The 20850-nt window shown below is 30.7% G+C and overlaps 1 protein-coding gene across 5 annotated transcripts in view; it reads right to left on the minus strand.

Annotated features, from left to right (window-relative positions):
* The window catches only part of LOC118199321 (uncharacterized), a 54987-nt gene extending 34380 nt beyond the window's left edge, over positions 1-20607 (minus strand). For 3 of the 5 annotated variants that reach the window (XM_085827159.1, XM_085827161.1, XM_085827158.1), the window contains exons 1-3: positions 20446-20607; positions 11782-11865; positions 9998-10081 (exon numbers count right to left, since the gene is read on the minus strand). In XM_085827159.1, the coding sequence (XP_085683285.1) occupies positions 9998-10081; positions 11782-11865; positions 20446-20503 (226 nt within the window). In that variant the 5' untranslated portion in view covers positions 20504-20607. The remainder of the gene's footprint in view (positions 1-9997; positions 10082-11781; positions 11866-20445) is intronic. The other 2 variants (XM_085827162.1, XM_085827163.1) reach the window with 2 other exon arrangements.
* Between the last annotated feature and the right edge of the window lie 243 nt (positions 20608-20850).

The raw sequence follows: 20850 nt of genomic DNA on the forward strand, positions 1-20850 counted from the left end.
TTCACACATCGAGACCTGCGCAGCCACGATTTGATGAAATGGGTGTTCAAAACCTTAATTGGCTTTTTCACTGCCAGCACTCACTTCAGCTGTAATGGACGCCTGGAAGTAAATTCCTGACCTTCAGGTGTCTAAAACTTGTGGGATGTCTCCCCAAACGTGGACAGTCTCTCATCGATGCCAAAGGGGACCAACATAATATTAATATATGTCTCAGGACTCTCCAAGTCCCTACCACAGGGTGTCCGGATACGTTTGGCCAGATAGTGTATACAGCCAAATTAAAACATGCTGTTTTATTACAATTTATGTTCAAAGTATTTTCCTTTAAATGAAGCAAGAAACATTTAAGAGAATTAAAAAAAATATATTAATTGTAAACACTCTGAGATGATATAATCACGACTACTTTATTCTCTCGAAATTGCAAATGTAAAGAAATATATTTCATTAACTCTACTTCAGAGACACATCAATATTAAAATATAAATAATTACATAGCTTTTACATTTTTCTGAAAATTCTGATATTTCTTGAGAAATAGTTTCAGAAAAGTTTCCTAGAGTTGTTGAAATTCATTAAATATTTTATCTGAACAAATGATGTATTTAACGAATTAACACAGTGATAAAATAACATTTGAAAATATGGTTGGTTCAAACTTATACTGCCGAAAAGGAACATCTTTATTCATTACAGCTTGTCTTCAAGTTATTTACCCTTTAAACATGAGCTCTAAGTTGTAAGTAAGTGTAGTAAAAGACCTTGAGATAATTTAAATGCTAAATTAGTTGTAAAATATCTGAAATGAATTTGCTATTATGAAGATTTTATGCTGTAAAAATTGCAATATAATGAAATAATTTTAATGTAATATTCAAAATTTGTGCATTAACAGTACTTCACCGAAAAGCTATAATATTAAAATATAAATATATGGCTAATCTAAAAACGAGGAAATTTTCCAGTGTGTTTTCATAAATATTTCCTGCAGCTCCTGAAACGTTGACCGAAATGGTAACTGAAAAGTGTTGATAAAGCTAATTAAACATTAATAAGACATAAATACCACATACCTAAAAGAATGTCTATGTATCTGTTAAATAAGAAAAAAAACGGTTTTCTATATTAATTACTTTTAAAATGCCTGCTTACTTACTTAACCTTTCTCTCTGTGCAGCAAAATGAATAAATAAATAAATAAATAAAAATAAACTCTCATAAAGAAATCTGAAGTCTTTATGTGGCTGGTGATTGTGAAACTAAGACTTTAAATTAGACTAAATTGCATAAATCATCAACATACTAAAATAAAGTTTATCATTACAAATCTCCTTCGCTTTAAGTCACTACTGAAAGAATATCCTCCTTAGTGTTTTCGTAAAATTAAAAGATTATTTTTCGATGAAATACGAAAATGTGATTCACTTTCTACTTCTACAAATGCTATCTCTAAAATATAACTATATCAGCTCTCCTTCCTGAAAACACATAAATTTCAGTACAACTCTAAAGATAGCCATAAACATGTTTCATTTAAATATAACACAGAACACCTCAAAACACCGGAGAAGGTCAAATCCGACAAGTAATAAGTTAATCACCAATCCATTAATCCGATCGTATAATCACAACAAATTAATTTCTTTACTACTCACAGTAAGTTACCCAGGTTCGAATTGGAAAAGAAATAACCATGTTTTCCTCAAGAATCACATGGATGACCTGCAGTAGAGGACCAGATAAAAATTCAAATAAAACATACAATAATAAAACAATAAAAACATTTATTAAATCTACCATAAAAATTGTAATTTTAGATGGCTGAGATTACTGAATCCAAGTCCCTACAACATGTTTCGTTTACCTGCATAAACAACACATATTTCAATTTCCTAATACGAAATAATTCACAGTTGGACAAATGAACAATTTATCTTATTGCACTAGAAGGAAACTTCAGTATAATCGCTTATCTCTCATTACGTATATAAATACTACAAATCATTAAATAATAATTCACATTTGGAAAATGAAAAAATTTCTTTTTTTTTTTGCACTAAAAGGAAACTTCACTATAATCGCTTATCTGACATTACATATATAAATATTACAAATCATTTATTTTAAATGAACGACAATACATTTAACCTAATAATCCTTTTCACAAATAATTATATCGGTTAAGTGTAATAAGTTAGAAAACACATAGTGATACAGAAAAAAATTAAAAAAAAAAAAAAAAATCTGAAATGTTTCAGATTTTAAATTACGTCCAAAGGGGCGTTTTTTAACATTTTGTGTGTTACCTTTCTTTATTAAATATCATGTTCCTCGCACTTAAACAATAAGATACAGTGCAACAGCAATATCGCAAAATAGTTTTAAAACGAGCATATCTTTAGAATTTCCGATACAGAGACTCACGCGCTGGAGATAAAAATGTTTTTTCTGCACAACGTTGCCATTGCTCGCTTTGAAATCCTTGAGTTTGTTAATCAAAAATTCGTCAAAGTTTTAAAAAATAGGAAATCGATCATAAAACAAATTTCAAATTTCAAATTTGGTCTTCCACATGCTCATATTCGTTGGAGGATTACGTTATTCAAAATTCGATGACTCCATGTACCGTTATTTTATGACAATGTGAGAAATATACATACATTTATGAAGATTTTTCATTATTTAATTTCTTCAAATATAATGCAGGACTCTAACATTTTGTGGCAACAGTTTGAAAAGTGAACCGACATTTATCCGTGCGACGCAAAATGCCAAAACGAAACTAATAGTCCTTCGGGATTCAAATCCCTTTGGACTAAAAAAAAAAAAAAATCAACTCACGGGGGAGGGAGGTTTCCAATTCAGTTTTCGTCTCCCTATGATAAGCCGAAACGCACGTAAAAGAACTTAAAATTTCTTCTTCATCAAGGCGGCACCAATTGGTCAATTCACCCGCTGTGGAAAACTGCCCTTCTGCAGCAAGAGGGTCCAACTTAACTCGAATTCTGAAACATTCTAATTTCAGTAACTCGAATTCTAAAACATCCTAATCCCAGTCACTAAACTACACATACGTGATTTGATACCCCCAACGACAACAGAAAGCGACAGAGGGAGATGACGACACACCCACGTATAAATTTTATCTGCAATCTGGATATGCAGTATCTTCAATTATTTTCCAACAAGAAAAGGGGAAACCAGGGACGAAATCAAAATAAAAATTTCCGAAAACTGCTGGTAGGGGAAAACGCGGGACCTAGTCCCAGATCCTCAGCCACATTTTCCGACAACTGTACGATGGGAGCCCGCATCGCGCTCGGACCCGGTGTCGCAAACCGGCAAGCACGGAGAGGCAGGAACTGGACTCGCACATCGCGGTCGGCCCGAAAGGCCGTCGGGCTGCGCTCGAACCTATTCGCGCATTCCTCTGTTCTAACTGTAAATTTTTCAAAGGTGGAAAAAAAAACTGAAAATCTCTGCTGGCTATCGTGCAAACACTTTAAAACCTCGATGAAGCTCAAATTATAGACAATCTTTAAAATCACTATTGACTCAAAATATCAATAAAATTAAAGTTATCCAATCCAACACAAAACTTAAACTCTCTCTAACCAACTAGAAAAAAGGCAATAATTAATCCCCAAAATTTGAAAAAATGCAGCCCCATCTTTTAAAGTGACATACCTTTTTCCCACGCAAACAACATGGAATGCCTTCAACCAGTCAAGTTTTGACGCCCGTTAAAGCTATTCGCCTCCAAACCAGCAAAACACGTATTGTGTCCGTGTTGTGAAAATATTTGTATGTAGTAAAAATACTTATATATTTTAATTTCTTATGTAATGAAAATGTGTTAATTTCTGTAGGCTATGAGAAATATTTAATATAATTATTCAGGTGTATAAGTGATAACCAAATTTTGAATATCAATTCTATCAGCGATGAAATTATAAAAGTGATTAAGAGAACATCACGTCGTTTCCGCAATAACCCGAATGATAGGGATAAAATATGTGACCTACAGAGGATAGCAAAATAAAGTACTTACCCCAGACGTTGTGATAGTTGAAGAAGAAAATACAAGTTATTCGTCTACAATTCACTCTATTTATCTTTCTTATCAAAAATTTTATTGCTGAGCTCACACAAATAAACAAGAAAATTAAATAATCAGATCATAACTATAGTCCTACTATAAATACAGAGCGTCCATTCGTTTATCGATACACTACAGAGCACTATCCATTTGCATCACTTTCTATAAATCACGAAAAACCTGGAATCGAAGATACATGTAGACCAGGAATATACTTATCTTGAAATTTCTTTTGATTTTGAAGCTTTTACCAGTGAATTAATTTGGAGCAGTGCACCACGTGGCGATATACAATGGATGAGTCTTAAATTGCACAACGAGATCGTTTATGATTCTTGCTTAAAAAATATCATTCCACCCAGGATGAATTTTCAGCAACTGCATATAGAATGAATATATTCAATAAAAAAAACTACAGTTGGCTTTCTATAAATCCGAATCCATATCATCCGACTTTTCGGGAAAGTTAATCGTGCATCATGAAACGAGGTCGTAGGTGAAGAGACAGTCAGTGAAGACACAGGCCGAAGCCCGTCCTTCACCCTTGAACTCCCAGCAGCAAAGAGAAAGAAACCGGTCCAACAACTGCCACCAAGGGCTTGGACGAAACGATGACGATTCTTGAAGCGATAGTTTGATGATAGATGCCGGCTTGCTAGCACAGTCCGAAAAGAAAAGGGCCGGAAAAGGCAGCTAGCCGTCGGCCTTTGATCCCAAAGTGATCTCACGTCGGCCTTCGTGAGAAACGAAAACATCACTCGCCTTTACAATACTTTACCGTATTCAAACGGCTGTTCAGAGCTTTACCGTATTCAAACGAAAAATGAGCTTAAACAATATTTAAAAATTAATTCTCATAGATGTTAACATTATAAATTTATTATTCATTGTAAATTAATATATTCACTTGCACTTCTATACAACATAACTACGTCTATATCGCATAAAGGAGAAGCCAAGGAAGTTTTAAATACTGCTATTGTAGAAAAGCTTTATGTAATTTAAATATTACACTTTAATCATAAAGTATCTTTAGAGACATAATTGTGGAGATCTCTGCGGTTGAATTTGCTAGTGGAGTTTAATATTATGTTGTGCGTCAACTATAGATGATTTAAATTCAAAATATTTAGAGACAATTTAATTCAAAATATAAATAGAAGTGCAATTCTTCTGAAAATGTTAATTTATGCGAGTAGAGATTCTTGATAATATTTACTCTAACTGATGAAACTTCTTTAATTTTCCTATCCGGAACATTTAAGTAAATAAATTTATCAGACAAGAAAAGAATTTAAAATCTTGCTTTTTTTTTATTTATAATTAAGTACTGCTATTGCATTTTAATATATAAAGTTTGCTACTAATGATATTCTCACTTTTCGGATGTAATTCCACCCTTTCTACCAACCAATCTCTCGGGAGGACTTTCAGATAACCACATACTTTAAGAGCATCCAAGCCGTACGGCCACAATACATTTTAAATCACCCATGTTTTCTTCGGGATTCGAGTTGGGATCTTCCGTTTTTTTTTTATTTATAATTAAGTACTGCTATTGTATTTTAATATATAAAGTTTGCTACTGTTGATATTCTCACTTTTCGGATGTAATTCCACCCTTTCTACCAACCAATCTCTCGGGAGGACTTTCAGCTAACCACATACTTTAAGAGCATCCAAGCCGTACGACCGCAATACATTTTCAATCACCCACGTTTCCTTCGGGATTCGAGTTGGGATCTTTCGTACTGCATTCAGCATCGCTAATCACTTTCCCTTCTGTGAAGCTATATCTAAAATTTAGCTCTTAAAATGAACTGATTCAACAAAAGTTGGGCGAAAATTGTATAAAGTATTTAAATGCATAGGCTTTTAATTTGAATTTTGGGATTTCCCAAAAGTTCTCTTTTAAACTATTATTTTGAACTAACACCGAGAACTTTTAACAGAAATTTAAAAGTTACGAAATCATTGAAAATTATCAGAAATTAAAATTATAACACACGAGAAGCTACTGAGTTGTTCAATATTATTACTATGTTTAAAGTTTCAGAAATTGCAAGCACTTAGATGCTAAATTTCAGAAAAATAGGAAAGAGATTAATTTTAGAAAATTTATAGTATTTAGATTATTTTGAACGGTTTATTCTTCTAAATGTAAATATTTTCGAAAAATTCGTTGCAGGTGACATACTGATATTACTTACTGTGACATACTCTGTCCGTAAAAGACATGCATTAAGAACAAAACATATTAAAAAAGCGTAAAATATTCCGTATACATAAAAATCTTACCGCAGAGTACAAATAAAATGCTTTGCCATAAACATACAATCGAAAAGTAAAAAATAAATTTTTAAAAAATCTGAACGATATTTGTCCTTTAGTTTATATGGCTAAAATAATTCTCAAAGCATTTTTAGCCCAAAAGGCCAGTTTGCCGAGAGGTGTTATTAATTTCATTCACTCTAAATGTCGGTTCACTTTTCAAATTGTTGCCACCAAATATTAAAATCCTGCATTATATTTAATTAAACTAAATAATGAAGAATCTGCATGAATGTATGTATGTTTCTTACACTGTGAAAAAACAAGGTTACATGGACACATCCAATTTTGAATCACGTTCCTCCATTCGAATATGGGCATGTGGAAGCCCACATTTTGAATTTATTATCTATTTCATATTTTGTAAAACACTAAAGAATTTTTGGTTAACAAACTCAACGATTTCAAACCGAGCAATGGCAGCATTGTACGAAAAAAAAAATTTAGATACATTTATACGCGAGACTGTGCATCGGAAATTCTAAAGATATGCTCTTGTAACTATTTCTCGATATTGCTGTTGAATTGAACTTATGGTTTAAGTGCGAACATAATATTTAATAACTAAAGGTAACACACAAAGCGTTAAAAAAGTTCCTTTAGGCGTAATATAAAATCTGAAAGCTTTCAGATTTTTTTAAAAACTTTTCTCCAAACAAACAGATTTTTAAAACATATACATTTATATTACTTGCGTTTAAATCGAAAATAGAGCCTTTTAAAAACCGTTAAATAAGATATAAAAGAAATTAACTATAAAAATATTAACTGAAAAAACATAAACAATAGAATAAAAATTTTATGGATACGTTTACACTAAATTAAAGGGTTTTTTAACTATATTTGTGATAAAAACCCTTTAATAATCGTACTGGTGTCATTAAGTATCCATATCTATAATCAGACATGTCAACATGTGATGCGTCTCTAGACCTGAACACCAAAGCACACTCGCATCAGGAAACTGATCTGCATATTAGTTACGGAGCTTCGAAGTAAAATATTTGGTTTCTAATTAATAGAACTCAGTTCAATCACCCCAGTCAAAGAACCATCCACACTACGAGATTGTGTTCGAGAAATAACTATTCACCGTTCACTTTGTATAGGACATATTTTGAATGATTGCAAAGAAAGAAGACACACTAGAATTGTTCCAAGTTTCATATCAATGAACGCGATTAGGCAGCTGTAGCAAAGATATTGATGAACTGAACTTCAGACTCTTCAAGCTATTAGCTAAACTTTGGTTTAGGTACTTTCAGATGTTCAGAAATGAACAATACACAGTGCAAAATGTATACTGATAATTAATGTGCTAATTTTTACTACTTTTTCTATTTCTCACTAACTTTAATGTGAAAAACCTCTGCCGGAGAGAATAAAAGTTAACCAGTCTAATACCTAAGGTAAGTCAAGAAAGGACAGTTTAATCCACAGTGATGTAGAAGTATCTAGGAATACTGCACATTCTTGACAGTTATGTCACAATCTGGCACTGTTGAGGCATCATGAAGGAAATTGACAATTAGGGTTTTAGATATTTTAATATTGGAGCTCGATGCTTTGATGCTTGGTCGGTATACTCACAGCAGGTGATAGTGATCCCTGCTCTTGCCAGTTATTGACTGACTTGTGATACAACAGTAAAGAATATCCTCCAAAAGTGATAAGTACCTGAAGGGGCTAGGGCTCGAGTGAAGTTTTGTGTATTAAGATAACAATGCACTAATTGCAAAACTGGTGATAAAATGATTTCATGGACAATTTGTAAATCCTGCATAAATTCTCCGCAAAAAATAAAATTTAGGCAGGATAAAAAATAAAATTGAATTCCATAATAAAACATATTCCTCGCAGAAAAGAACATAAAATTAGTGCATAATAAAATTTATGCAGGATCTACAAAATATTGGACTGTTGTTGGACTTTAACATTTTGTAAATCTTGCATAAATTCTCTTTCAACACCATTTAGTATATTAAAGAAAATTAAGAAGATAGAATTTGAATACGTGTTTCTTCCTTCACAATCATGATATGAATTAGCCACAGTTTTCCAACAGTTTAATGATAAACAAAATAACCCGAAGAATAAAATGAATTTCAATGAATATATAGGTATTCTATCCGTTCTTTGGAAGCAGAATTTCTGTAGAAAGGGATTTCCGAAGAACAGTCTGCTTTGTATTAAACATTATTATCTCCAAGATGTAGGTGTTTCATTGTCCAAATCCTTTAGAGGAAGTATGGATAGTGCGATGTACTTTTAGTAACTACCTATTTAAAGTTAAGCGAAAGATTAATATGTATTAAAGACTCCTTTGCATTTTGTGGGATATACGGTTGTGTCTCTGTTATTCGGGTAGGATAAATATTCTGCTGATGTTTCGCTGGAAAAATCTGATTTTTATTTTCCTTCTTCAGTTGCACTATAGACTGTTACCATCCAAGGTCGTCTCAACAAGATTCCTACAAAGGATCCGTCCAGTCGCGACGGTCCGCCAATGATTGATTTTTAAAGTCTTGAAATCTGCCTATACACAGTCTATTCATCATCTTCCTTTTTTCCTAGTCCCTTCTATACTTGCAAAGGAAGAGGATGGCGTACTCGTTTAATAGTTTCTTAAGTAATACATAGTGTTCTGTGTTACCTTTTTACTATTTAAATCAATGAAAAATAAAGAAAATAAACTGACAAATAAAAAGCAAAATTTTATTTAGAACAAAAATCGAATTAATTAATTATTTTCAATTCTGATCATCTGTTATCTAAACAGATATCTATCAATATACGCTGTTATTAGCTTACTTATTTCTAAAATGCCACATTTTTGTAGTAGCATATATGACATAAGCCACAAGGATACAACGGCGAGTATTCTTGTGTACGTTTTGATCTTTCATCAAAGACTGGAATATCTGTTTCAGTTTACTTAAATTTGAAATTTAATAAACTGATGAATTCTGTTTTTACTATCAATATCATAATTTCAGCGGTGCGTAACAGAATGATTTATATTATACCTTAAAATCTAATTAAAAATTGTGCGTATTGATGAAATGGATTGGATTATTCAATCATGGCAAAGCATACGAGGGCTATCTGCCTAAAGGGAGGGATGCCTTCGGGGAGGACTTTCTAAGGGAAACACTCGTATACACGTTACACATGGGGGAAACCACGAAAACGCCCATGCAGCCAGCCCGTTCGCGGGATTCGACCCTCGGATCGAACTACCAGTGTTCAGCGTCTTACCGCTCGGTCGCTGGTGGGCCTTGATGAAATGAGACATTCAACATTGCGTTTAATCCTTCCATGCAATTATTAAAATCAGATGAATTTACATTTTTATTAAATTTGAATACAACGTAATTCTCTTCATGTTTAATATAAAAGTGAGCTATAAATAAAAGGAAATAATACATTAGTTGCAAAATGTCAGAGATTATATTGCGACGATTTAGTGCTACTTAAGTAATGAATATCATTGAATACTATTTCATACGCAGTTAACATTTTAGGTTCTAACTGACTTTAGAGATGAAATAATATAGTCCTTACATTTTTCTGAAAGTGATGAAATTTCTGTTGTTGAGTTTTCGAAATTATTTTCTGTAGTTGATGGAAACTGATCGTCTGTGTTATCTGAAACATTTAAGTAAAAAGCTGTATTAAAAAATAAATAAAATAAAAAAGAGAGAGCATAACAGTACAAAAATTATTCTACTTGGTATTCCTGTTTCAGAACGGAAAGATTAAAAACCGTTCTTATCTATATTAAAGAATAAATGCAAGACATAGAGACAGCATAACAGTACAAAAATTATTCTACTTGATATTCCTGTTTCAGAACGGAAAGATTAAAAACCGCTCTTATCTATATTAAAAAATAAATAAAATAAAAACAGACAGCATAACAGTACAAAAATTATTCTACTTGAGATTCCAGTTTCAGAACGGAAAGATTAAAAACCATTCTTATCTATAACAAAAATTTAATAAAATAAAAAAGAGACAGCATAACAGTACAAAAATTATTCTACTTGATATTCCTGCTTCAGAACGGAAAGATTAAAAACCGTTCTTATCTATATTAAAGAATAAATAATATAAAAAGAGACAGCATAGTAGTACAAAAATTATTCTACTTGATATTCCTGTTTCAAAACGGAAAGATTAAAAACCGTTCTTATCTATATTAAAAATTAAATAAAATAAAAATTAGACAGCATAACAGTACAAAAATTATTCTACTTGATATTCCTGTTTCAGAACGGAAAGATTAAAAACCGTTCTTAACCGTTCTTATCTATATTAAAAATTAAATAAAATAAAAAAGAGACAGCATAACAGTACAAAAATTATTCTACTTGATATTCCTGTTTCAGAACGGAAAGATTAAAAACAGTTCTTATCTATATTAAAGAATAAATAATATAAAAAAGAGACAGCATAACAGTACAAAGATTATTCTACTTGATATTCCTGTTTCAGAACGGAAAGATTGAAAACCGATCTTATTGTATTATAATTTTCCTTCACAACATTTTTTGTTTAATTATGTGAAACGCTTTAAGATAATTAAAATAATTTATTAATTGTGAAATGTGTGATACAGTAATTACAGAAATTTTATGCTGTTGGCATTGTTAATAGAATTAAATATTTTTACTCTGAGCCGCCTTAGCCTTTTGTTCCCATGCTCATTTGTTCTGATCCTTACTTTAAATGTTTGTTTTCTTTTATTATATATCGTTGTTCCTGTGAGATACTTGAGCTGTTTTATATGTATGAACTGGTCTTTCCAATAGAGCCATATGTAACAACAATCATAAATATTTTTTGATGTGGCTTTAATATTCTGAATAGTAACTGCACATAAGAAAAATACGAAATTTAAATCATAAGCATAGAAATTTTACAGTCTTTCAACAATACTGAATTTCCCACAGAAATATTTTCAGAGATATGTTTTTGCAACTGATGAAAAGCCATTGGTGCTTTTGTCTCAAAATTAGAATAAAATAAGTTATTAAATATTTTTATAATTAATAAATATTTACCTACTTGATTAATCTGTTGCAGAATTTACCGCATGCCCCAAACAACTCATAATTTATTATGATTTTGATTAAAATATTTTTTCAACTTCATTTGTAAAATTTGCTTTAAGGAAATTAAAATATTATACATCAATTGCAAATTTTGAGAGAGTAATGCTATGGAGTTTATACCATTCAAATTGTCAACAGAATGCAATATTTTATCATTCGCTGTTAACATTTTAGATATTAAATGCACTTATGATACGTATGAAATTAAAATTATTAAAACATATCTCTTACATTCTTTTGAAACTGTTGAATTTTCTATAGAAGAGTTTTGAGAGATATTTGCTGCAGCGGATGGAAACACATTGGTTGTATTATCTGAAAATTTTAAGTAAAATAATATGTTATTAAACGATAAATAAGTTCGAAAAGAAAAAACAGTGCACAAAATATTTAAAAAAACAGTTTATTTTGATTTCTAGTAAAAAAACACTTTCTTTTTAACTTTAACTACAAAAAGGGCTTTAGGAGAATTAAAATATTATGTATCAATTGTAAAATGTCTAACATTAAGAAGTGTGTGTGTGTGTGTGTGTGATTATAGCAAAGCCTCGAGGGCTATCTGCCTAAGGGGAGGGATGCCTTCGTGGAGGACTTTCTAAGGGAAACTGGCTCGAATACACGTTACACATGGGGAAAACCAGGAAAACGCCTATGCAGCCAACCCGTTCGCGGGATTCGAACCTCGGACCGAACTACCAGTGTTCAGCGACCGCTCGGCCGATGGTGGGCCAACATTAAGAAGTTTTATGCTTTTAAAATTCTCAATGGAATTTTTAATTTTTGCAATGTGATGTTAATAATTTTGATATTAATCGCATTTAAGAGACACACGAAATCTATAACATAAATACAGAACTTTTATATTCTATTGAAAATGCTGAATTTTTCTGAAATATAGTCTGCGGTGGATGGAAGCTCATCGATTGTGTTATCTGAAAAAATTAAGTAAAATTATACCCTAAACCATTAATTAACTTACAAAGTTGCAGCATGACAATACAGAAAAAATTATTTACAGAAATAACTATATTGCAAAAATGAAGGGAGAAAACCCTTTAATATGTATTTTTAAGATAAAAATTTGTTTTAATTTTCCTTGTTCAGAGGAGACTCAAATATTCATTAAAACGAGAAAATTTATTTTCTCATTTTAAGGACTATTATTATTTCCGAGAAAATTTATTAATTTTAATTAATTGAGATAAAAATGTATATTGATAATTAATGATACTAAGAGATTAATGATACGAGATAAGAATGTATACTGATAATTCTGAGAGATGAGATTCTTAATATTTATTATTTCTGAGAAAATTTATTATTTTTAATTTATTTATTTTATTTTATTTTATTCGTCTTAAACGGGAAAACCTTTTCCAGGATAAACATTTAAATTAAAATAAAATCTGTAGAATTAAAATATAATTATCCAGCAAAAAACTAAAATAATTCCTTACAATGATCGGTAATACTCTAATTAGTGTGCTCATAATTTTTTATTATATGCCAAATTACAAAACTTTTGCACATTTCCTTTAAGATTTCGAACTCATTAAAAATTCAAATGATAACTCAATTTGATATTATTGCTTTCAATCGGCTCAACTCTCTTGATACTTGAAATGAATCCTGCTTTGATTGACGTATTTATCAATAACTTATGGAATCTGATTTTAAGAACAAATAAATATATTATTCTACAATTAGGAAAAAATTTTGTTGAACTTTTTTTTTTCTTCTTTAAAAGCTTCATTATGCAACTGAAAAGGACTTAATGTGTTAAAAATGGTAGTCTATCATATGTGTATCTCATATCTGTATTGCATACTAAATATTTAGAATAAACCTAGACAAAAACAAAGGGCAAAAATGTTCTAGCAGATAAATTTCGCATTTTTGTAAAGCCATGAGCTATTTGAAACAAATTAATTTTATGATTGTTAATAATTGCTTTTGCCTAGAAAAACTTAATATAAAATATAACTTTTGTTTACTTAAAATACCATTTGCATGTAAATCATATTAGTTATTTAGCATTAAACTGGTCTTTTATGCAAACATTGCTTTTAAAGTACTCAAATTACAATTTAAATTACTTGCTTACTATTTGCATATGTGATTTTTATATGGTGATCACATATCATAAATATCAAACATGATGAAGTTTTATATGATAAATATTTAAAAGATAATAATACGGCTTATTAAGTTTGAATACAGTATTAAAAATTCAGACATTATTCTTAATATACTAAGATAAAATATGCATGTCAGTATCTGTGAAATATTTCGAATTTACGGGCTATTACTTTAGAGTCTAGGAATTCTTCGAAGAAACTGGAGTTGACTATTTTTTAAAAGATGCTTCTTTAAGATTTTAACCACTTCTTTAAAAGTAGCACATTAGTTTCTGAAAGGATTTCGAAAGGTGTTGGATACTATAAAAGACTACTTTGTTCTTCTTGTTTGGAGAGATGAAACACGAATAATCGCAGTAACGCTTAGCCCTAAATTTGTAGCATTGAGAGCCTTTTTTGTAAACGAATAGGAATAAATGTTGTTTTTTGTGTGTGAACTGTTAACCTACTTGTGTCTTACAATATTGAATTACCTGGAGAGCGGAACGACAAGCTAGCTCCTTTGCTTTAGTAGAATAACATAAGTTCTTCTTACTGACACGATGTTGTGACCTTATGGTATCCCATCCTTATACGGATCTCCCCAGCAGCGAAGCGGTATAGTCGCTGAACACTGGTAGTTCCGTCTTGGGTTCGATTCGAAACAAAAGGGACGTGGGCGTTTTCATGTTTTTCCCCATGTATAACGTGTATACGAGGTACTTCTCCTTAGAACGTCCTCCGCGAAGGCGTCCCTTCCCTTCCACAGATAGCCTTCCCTTGTTTTGCTACAATTAAGCTACAATTAAATTATATAAACCAAACTTCCACATAGGAAGGTCATCAAAATCTGTCCAGAAAATGAGGTCTTGAGATATATGAGATCTAGACCCTCAAAGCTTTTGAAAGAACTGCGTTAGGAAATCTGAATCCTGTAAACACCTATGGACTAAGCTTAATAAGGTTTAAACCAAGTTTTCAGAGTAAGGGAGGACTTTCCCCCATGAGAGAATTTCACAGTTTCAGGGGGGGTAATGAGGTCAGACTGACTCCGCCTACTATCTGCTATGCCATGAAAAAAATCATATAAATTTAAATACGAGTAAATGTACATGCATTTTTTGAATTTTGGAAAGGAAGGCGAGAATGATATTCTAGCAATGGGGAAACGGGTGCACGGGGGAAAAAAGTTGAGAACATTGCTTATGAAACTCTTTGAATTAATTAAATCATCCATTCGTTAAGAATCGTTTTCAGTGTAATGCATCCTTACAGCATGATGCTAAGCCCTATAAAGTAAAATTTATGGACTATTTGAAAAGAAAACAGAAAAAAATATTTCAAATATTCTCTATCTTTCTTTTCTTTTTCCTGATATGAACTTAAATAATTAGTTAATAATTGAATATTAACACTGTAGTTCTGCATTTGTTTGCGGGGAAAAGAGAAAGAAAAAAAAAGTTGCAAGTTTTAAAACACTGACCATTCTTATAGGATGATGGTTCTGAAGAGTTTACGCATATTTCTTTTTTAATTGCATTTCTTTCAGAAATTACAGAATAGTTCCTTTTATAAATTTTTAATCATATTAAAGGTAAATTTAAGATATATATAATTTAGGAGTCTGTGTAATGCATTTAAATCGTTTAGTTTAATAATCATTAACAGATGATTAAAAATTAAATGTATGGAAGGAAGGAAAAAAAATCGCTGGCAAGTTGCAACACTCTTACAGTCGGCTGTAAACCAGACTGTGTGGAAGATAATGTACCTTATGCTCCGTACAGTCAAGAATTACTGTTTTCATGTTTTCTAAAAAAAATGTGCTTTTTTTATCTGTTAAAAAATTTCTTAAACGTTTATTCGATAGATTTTTGTCATCCGTAATAAAGCCGGATAATTTACTTAACACATGTGCTGCTTAATATTTCTGTGAATTTTTATAGAGCTAAGAGATTATCGTGTGTTTTGAAATATAATATAGTTTATTACATAAAAGGTATCTATCTCTAATAATAAGCCTTATGTTTTTTATTAGTATGCATGAAGGCAAAGATTGTATTGACGTCTGGCCTAATGGTATGAATGATAAAGAAATGGCGTGATATATATATATAATGCCAGAACGCATAAACAAATTATCCTTTTTGAAAATAATTATGACGTAAATAATGCTGACGATTTTCCTTCTTGTTGACGAACAACTAAATTTAAACTCTTTCCACAGAGCGACAAACACTGATAAATAATAAGTGATAAACTGGAAGACTAGAAACAATAAATTCGAAACTAGCTCCTATTGTTGCATATTTATTTCGTGAAAAGTGAGATAAAAAAAACAAAATCATTTCTAAATTAGATGCAGTTACATTTTGATTAAATTTGTGAGTATCATGGGTAAAAATGTGAAGTTATTAATTAATTAGCTAATACAAAGTGTAGGAGTTATTAAGTTAGCTAATACAAATCATTAAATATGTCTCAATAACTATCTCTTTATATGAACAGACTGTTGATGGAATCCAAAGTCTTCTTTCGCGTATTTTTTCTTATTAAGACGTTGGCATGCAGTGGGTTCTTGTGTCCTCTTAGATAAGCTGCAGCGGGTTGCGTAGGATTCGTTTCTTAAGCTTCCATGTATTCAATCATTAATCTGGAAAATCAACAAATCGAAACTTTTGGATAATTCTTTCAGTATTTTATTTCCATCAGCTGAAAAATGTTATTATTTGTAAGGATTTTATTTCTTCAGAAATTCATTGCTTAGGTCTCCAAAGCAGTTCTATTTGTTCTCTTTTTTTATTTTTCCAATTTTCAAAGCTTGCTTTTCAAATAGCACGTTACATGAGATCATTAACTTGCAAGTTACTTGGAAAACTATTTCTGGATATATGTTATTTTCACTTTAAAGGATACTGGATGGTGTAAATACTTCTTTTTCACTTGGGTTACGGGCATTATATAGATGGGTGTCCGCCGAAACATCGCAGACGAAAACGGGGCGGAGGAAACAACGCAAGGTGAAAACGTCGTGGCACAAATCATCGTAGGAGAAAATAAGACAAAGAGAAAACATCGCAGTTCTAAAAGATCGTAGTACAAAATATCGTCGTCGAAAATAAAGCGGTTAAAAAATAAAGTACCTACAAATCATCGCATGACGATAACATCGCAAGCATGCGTAGTTCAGGCTTTAATAACTGTGAGAGGATACTAGCATAACGATTTGTGAGCGCAAGATGGAAAGAAGGATCATTTTTACTTTCATACTTTTTTATTATCTAATAAATATTTGCTGAAAATTTAAAATGGAGACTTAAGCATAGAAAATTAGTGCAACGTAATTTTAAATTGACATTTAACTAGCAAAGGTCATTAATAAATTATTAGTCCAAAGGGGCTTTGTCCCTGAAGGACTATTGTTCTCGTTTAGCGATTTTGCTTTGGTCCACTAAAAATGTCCGTCTCACTTTTAAAACTGTTGCCACCAAATGTTAGAGTCCTGCATTATACTTGAAGAAATTAAATAATGAAAAATCTGCATAAATGTATGTATATTTCTCGCATTGTGATAAAACAACGGTACATAGAGCCATCGAATATTAAATGACGTAATCCTACTGCGAATATGGGCATGTGGAAGCCCAAATTTGAAATTTGGAATTTGTTTTATTATCGATTTCATATTTTGTAAAAGTTTAACGAAATTTTTGATTAACAAACTCAAGGATTTCAAAGCGAAAATTGGCAACATTGTAGGAAAAAAGAAACATTTTTATCTTTATTTTTATCGAGACTGTGTAACGGAAATTCTAAAGATATGCTCTTTTAAATATTTTGCAATATTGCTGTTGAATTGAATTTTATGATTTAAGTACGAAGAACGTGATATTTAACAAATAAAAATAACAGACAAAATGTTTAAAAAAGTCCCTTTGGATGTAATTTAAAATCTGAGACCTTTCAGATTCTTTTTTTGTTTATAAAGTTTTACTGGTATTTTTTCATGAAAAGTATAATCTGAAAAAGATTAGAAAAAGGAAGATAAGTAACTGCATGCCCTTATCTATCAAACAAAGTGCTGAGTTAATTATGCGATTATTTGCTTCACTTTTGTTAATCTGATATTCTGACAGTGAAAAATATATTTCTTTTTTGTTTAAATTTCTTGTTTTTTTTATATATAAATTCATTAGTTATTAAAAAATATAAAAGTAAAAATTATCCTTCGTTCCATCTTGCGCCCATAAATCATTATGCGCATATCTATTTACAGTTACTAAAGCCTGAAAAACGCATGTGTGCGATATTATCGTCATGCGATGATTTGTAGGTACTTTATTTTTTACCACGATATTTTCGACTGCGATGTTTGTAAACTGCGAAGTTTTTGAACTGCTTTATTTTCCATCACGATATTTTGTACAACGATGTTTTAGAATTGCAATGTTTCCTCTTTGCTTTATTTTCTCCCACGGTATTTTCTGCGCGACGTTTTCGCCTTCCGTTATTTCCTCCGCGATGTTTTCAACTGTAACCATATAGTTGTTAGTGCAACTGTTTAAAATAATAGGTGCCTTAGGATGACTCAAGGGTATTTTCTGAAATATTTTGCGCATAAGACTTAGCGAAAATAAAAAGTGGAAAAATTATTGAGAATCCCAAAATATAAAGAGAAAAAAGTGTATAAAGTTTAATTAGTGTAATTTCCAGGGAAGGAACCTCATTAATGAGGATATTTATATTATGAGACAAATCACTTTTTTCATGTTATATACAAAGGAAACGATTAAAATATCTTTGTAGGGCAATCATTCCACCAGAAATTAGAGAAATAAAATCGAAGTAAAAAAAAAAAAAAACAAAACAAGTAGTATGATATATATATATATATATATATATATATATATATATATATATATAAACATGTGACAGAAAATCTCCTGAGCACGATAAAGAATAGCTTCGCTTTCTTCAATAACTCAAAAAAGAATAAATCTGAAAAAATATGAAACAAATGTTTTTCGAACATTCCTTGCGTTTTTGGAAGTGTTAGGATGGATCATTTGCCATTTGAAACTTTGCTTTTAACATTATTCGAAAGAGGTAGAGTGTTTCAAGTTAACGTATAAAATTTTGTCTTGGTTTAACTTGGTTGCGTTATGTTAACAAACGGGAAAAACAAAAATAATATAAAAGAAAACTTTGTCAAATGTTATCGCTATGTGAAAAGTCAGGCCGTTAATTTATCTTCCATGCTGTATTACACGTAATGATATCAATTTATATTCAATAAATAAATGATATCAACTTCTACACTTGTAGAGGCATTAGGTATTTTTGGAAGCAGGCAAGATGAAAAATATGCACCGCCTTCGCTGGGAATCGAACCATGGATCTCTCAATTACGCACTGAACGTGCAGACCACCACACAACAAAAAGGCGGGAGAAATACCTTATACGCTGATACCAATTCATTTTCTGCTTATTTATATAATACAAAATCTTGGTGTGGCCATGCGGGAAAATATAAAGATTAAATTTGTTTTTCAAATTTATTCAGTTTGTTATTTGTTAATAAATTGATGCTGTTTAAAAATAATAAACAGGGTTTTCAACAAATTTAATCTTCATTTTATTTTAATGATATAATTGATGTAAATTAAAACGCATATGATATCTAACTGTTAAATTCATTAGCCTATTCTACATATTCATAAATAATAAAAGATTGTTTTTATTTGCCTGTTAAGCTACAGGTATAAATATTTTTAAAAATTCTTATGGTGTTTCGAAAGCTTTTATCATTTAAATTTTCCTGAAATTTTTAACTGTGAAATCTCTTTTCTGTTGGTTTAGGCTGTAAATCTGAAGTCTCGTAAACCTTTAAACATGAAGAGAGAATTTCTTGCATACTTCTTGTATTTCACTTTACATCAGTTATAACAAAGTTATATTTTTCTTTTCCTTCTCAACAATATTTTATTGCGTTATGTTTCTTTTTGCACAAAAATATATTAAAAATTTATAATGCAATAATCTGAAAGATATCAAACATATTCCGTCCTCCATTACGGAACAGACTCCCAATTATTGCGGGATATTTTACATATGTAGTAGATGTAGATGCAGTTTCTAGTATCAAATGATATAACTAAATAACTGTCATATTCCTTTATACATTTCCTGCAACATGGACAGATGATATGGAATTAAAACGCAGTTTCAGTACAAATGATGTAAGGAAACTATTAATTTCTTCTTTTTAAAATGAGGTCCTGAACGGTAACAAACACCTGATACAATTTATTTATGAATATCTAAAATCTAAATAAATTACAAATAAAAGTAAATTTATCCAAATTTTTATATGTATTAAATATTCATATCTAATGTTTTGCTAAATATTTGATAAATTTCCAAGACTTTAAACGAACTGTAATAAATTTTTAATATCTTATTAATTATTTCCTTCTAAAAAATATACGTGAATTTGTGAATAATTTTGAATTAGCTTAGCTTAGAAAAGTTCAGAAATTTGTGTTACTGAATGCATCAAATTATAAAAATTCTTCAGATAATAGTGAAATTCGCGCATAAATCCTGAAATATGTGTGAATAAAAAATGCTTAATTCTCAGCATCTGATTCTGATGGAGATAATATTAATAAAAACAGATATATCCCTTATAAGTTTATAGTTTGAACTCATTACGCTAACGTTCTTATGCAATGAAGGAAAACAAAGTTTACTTTTTAATAAAAATTAAATATTTACCTGTTGCAAAAGGTCCGGTAACTAATGTAGCTAATATTAGGAAGGAAATATACAACATGATTGCAAACTAACTTCTACCGTTGCACTAATTATGAAAATATTATAGTTAAATTAATTTATCTTATCTGTGGATATTCCCGCTCACACCGATAGCACGCATCAGATTGCTGCTCATAAATTAACGCCAGCGTTTAAATATTCGGGAAACAGATCTCTGATAACTGATCATTTTTTATTTCAGGACAGGGCCAATAATAGAACTCGTAGATAAGAAAATAAATACTATGCTGGAGTAACAGATAAAAAAATATTTAATTAAGTGTGCATGGAGAAACATAACTTAAATACCTAAATAAGTTAGAAACATTTTAATTTTAGGCTAATCATTTTAGGCAGAGTTTTTGA

Source organism: Stegodyphus dumicola, chromosome 11 (assembly GCF_044657685.1).
Source record: "Stegodyphus dumicola isolate Sdum_Otavi_A_Nest chromosome 11, ASM4465768v1".
In the NCBI taxonomy this organism is placed as follows: Eukaryota; Metazoa; Arthropoda; class Arachnida; order Araneae; family Eresidae; genus Stegodyphus; species Stegodyphus dumicola.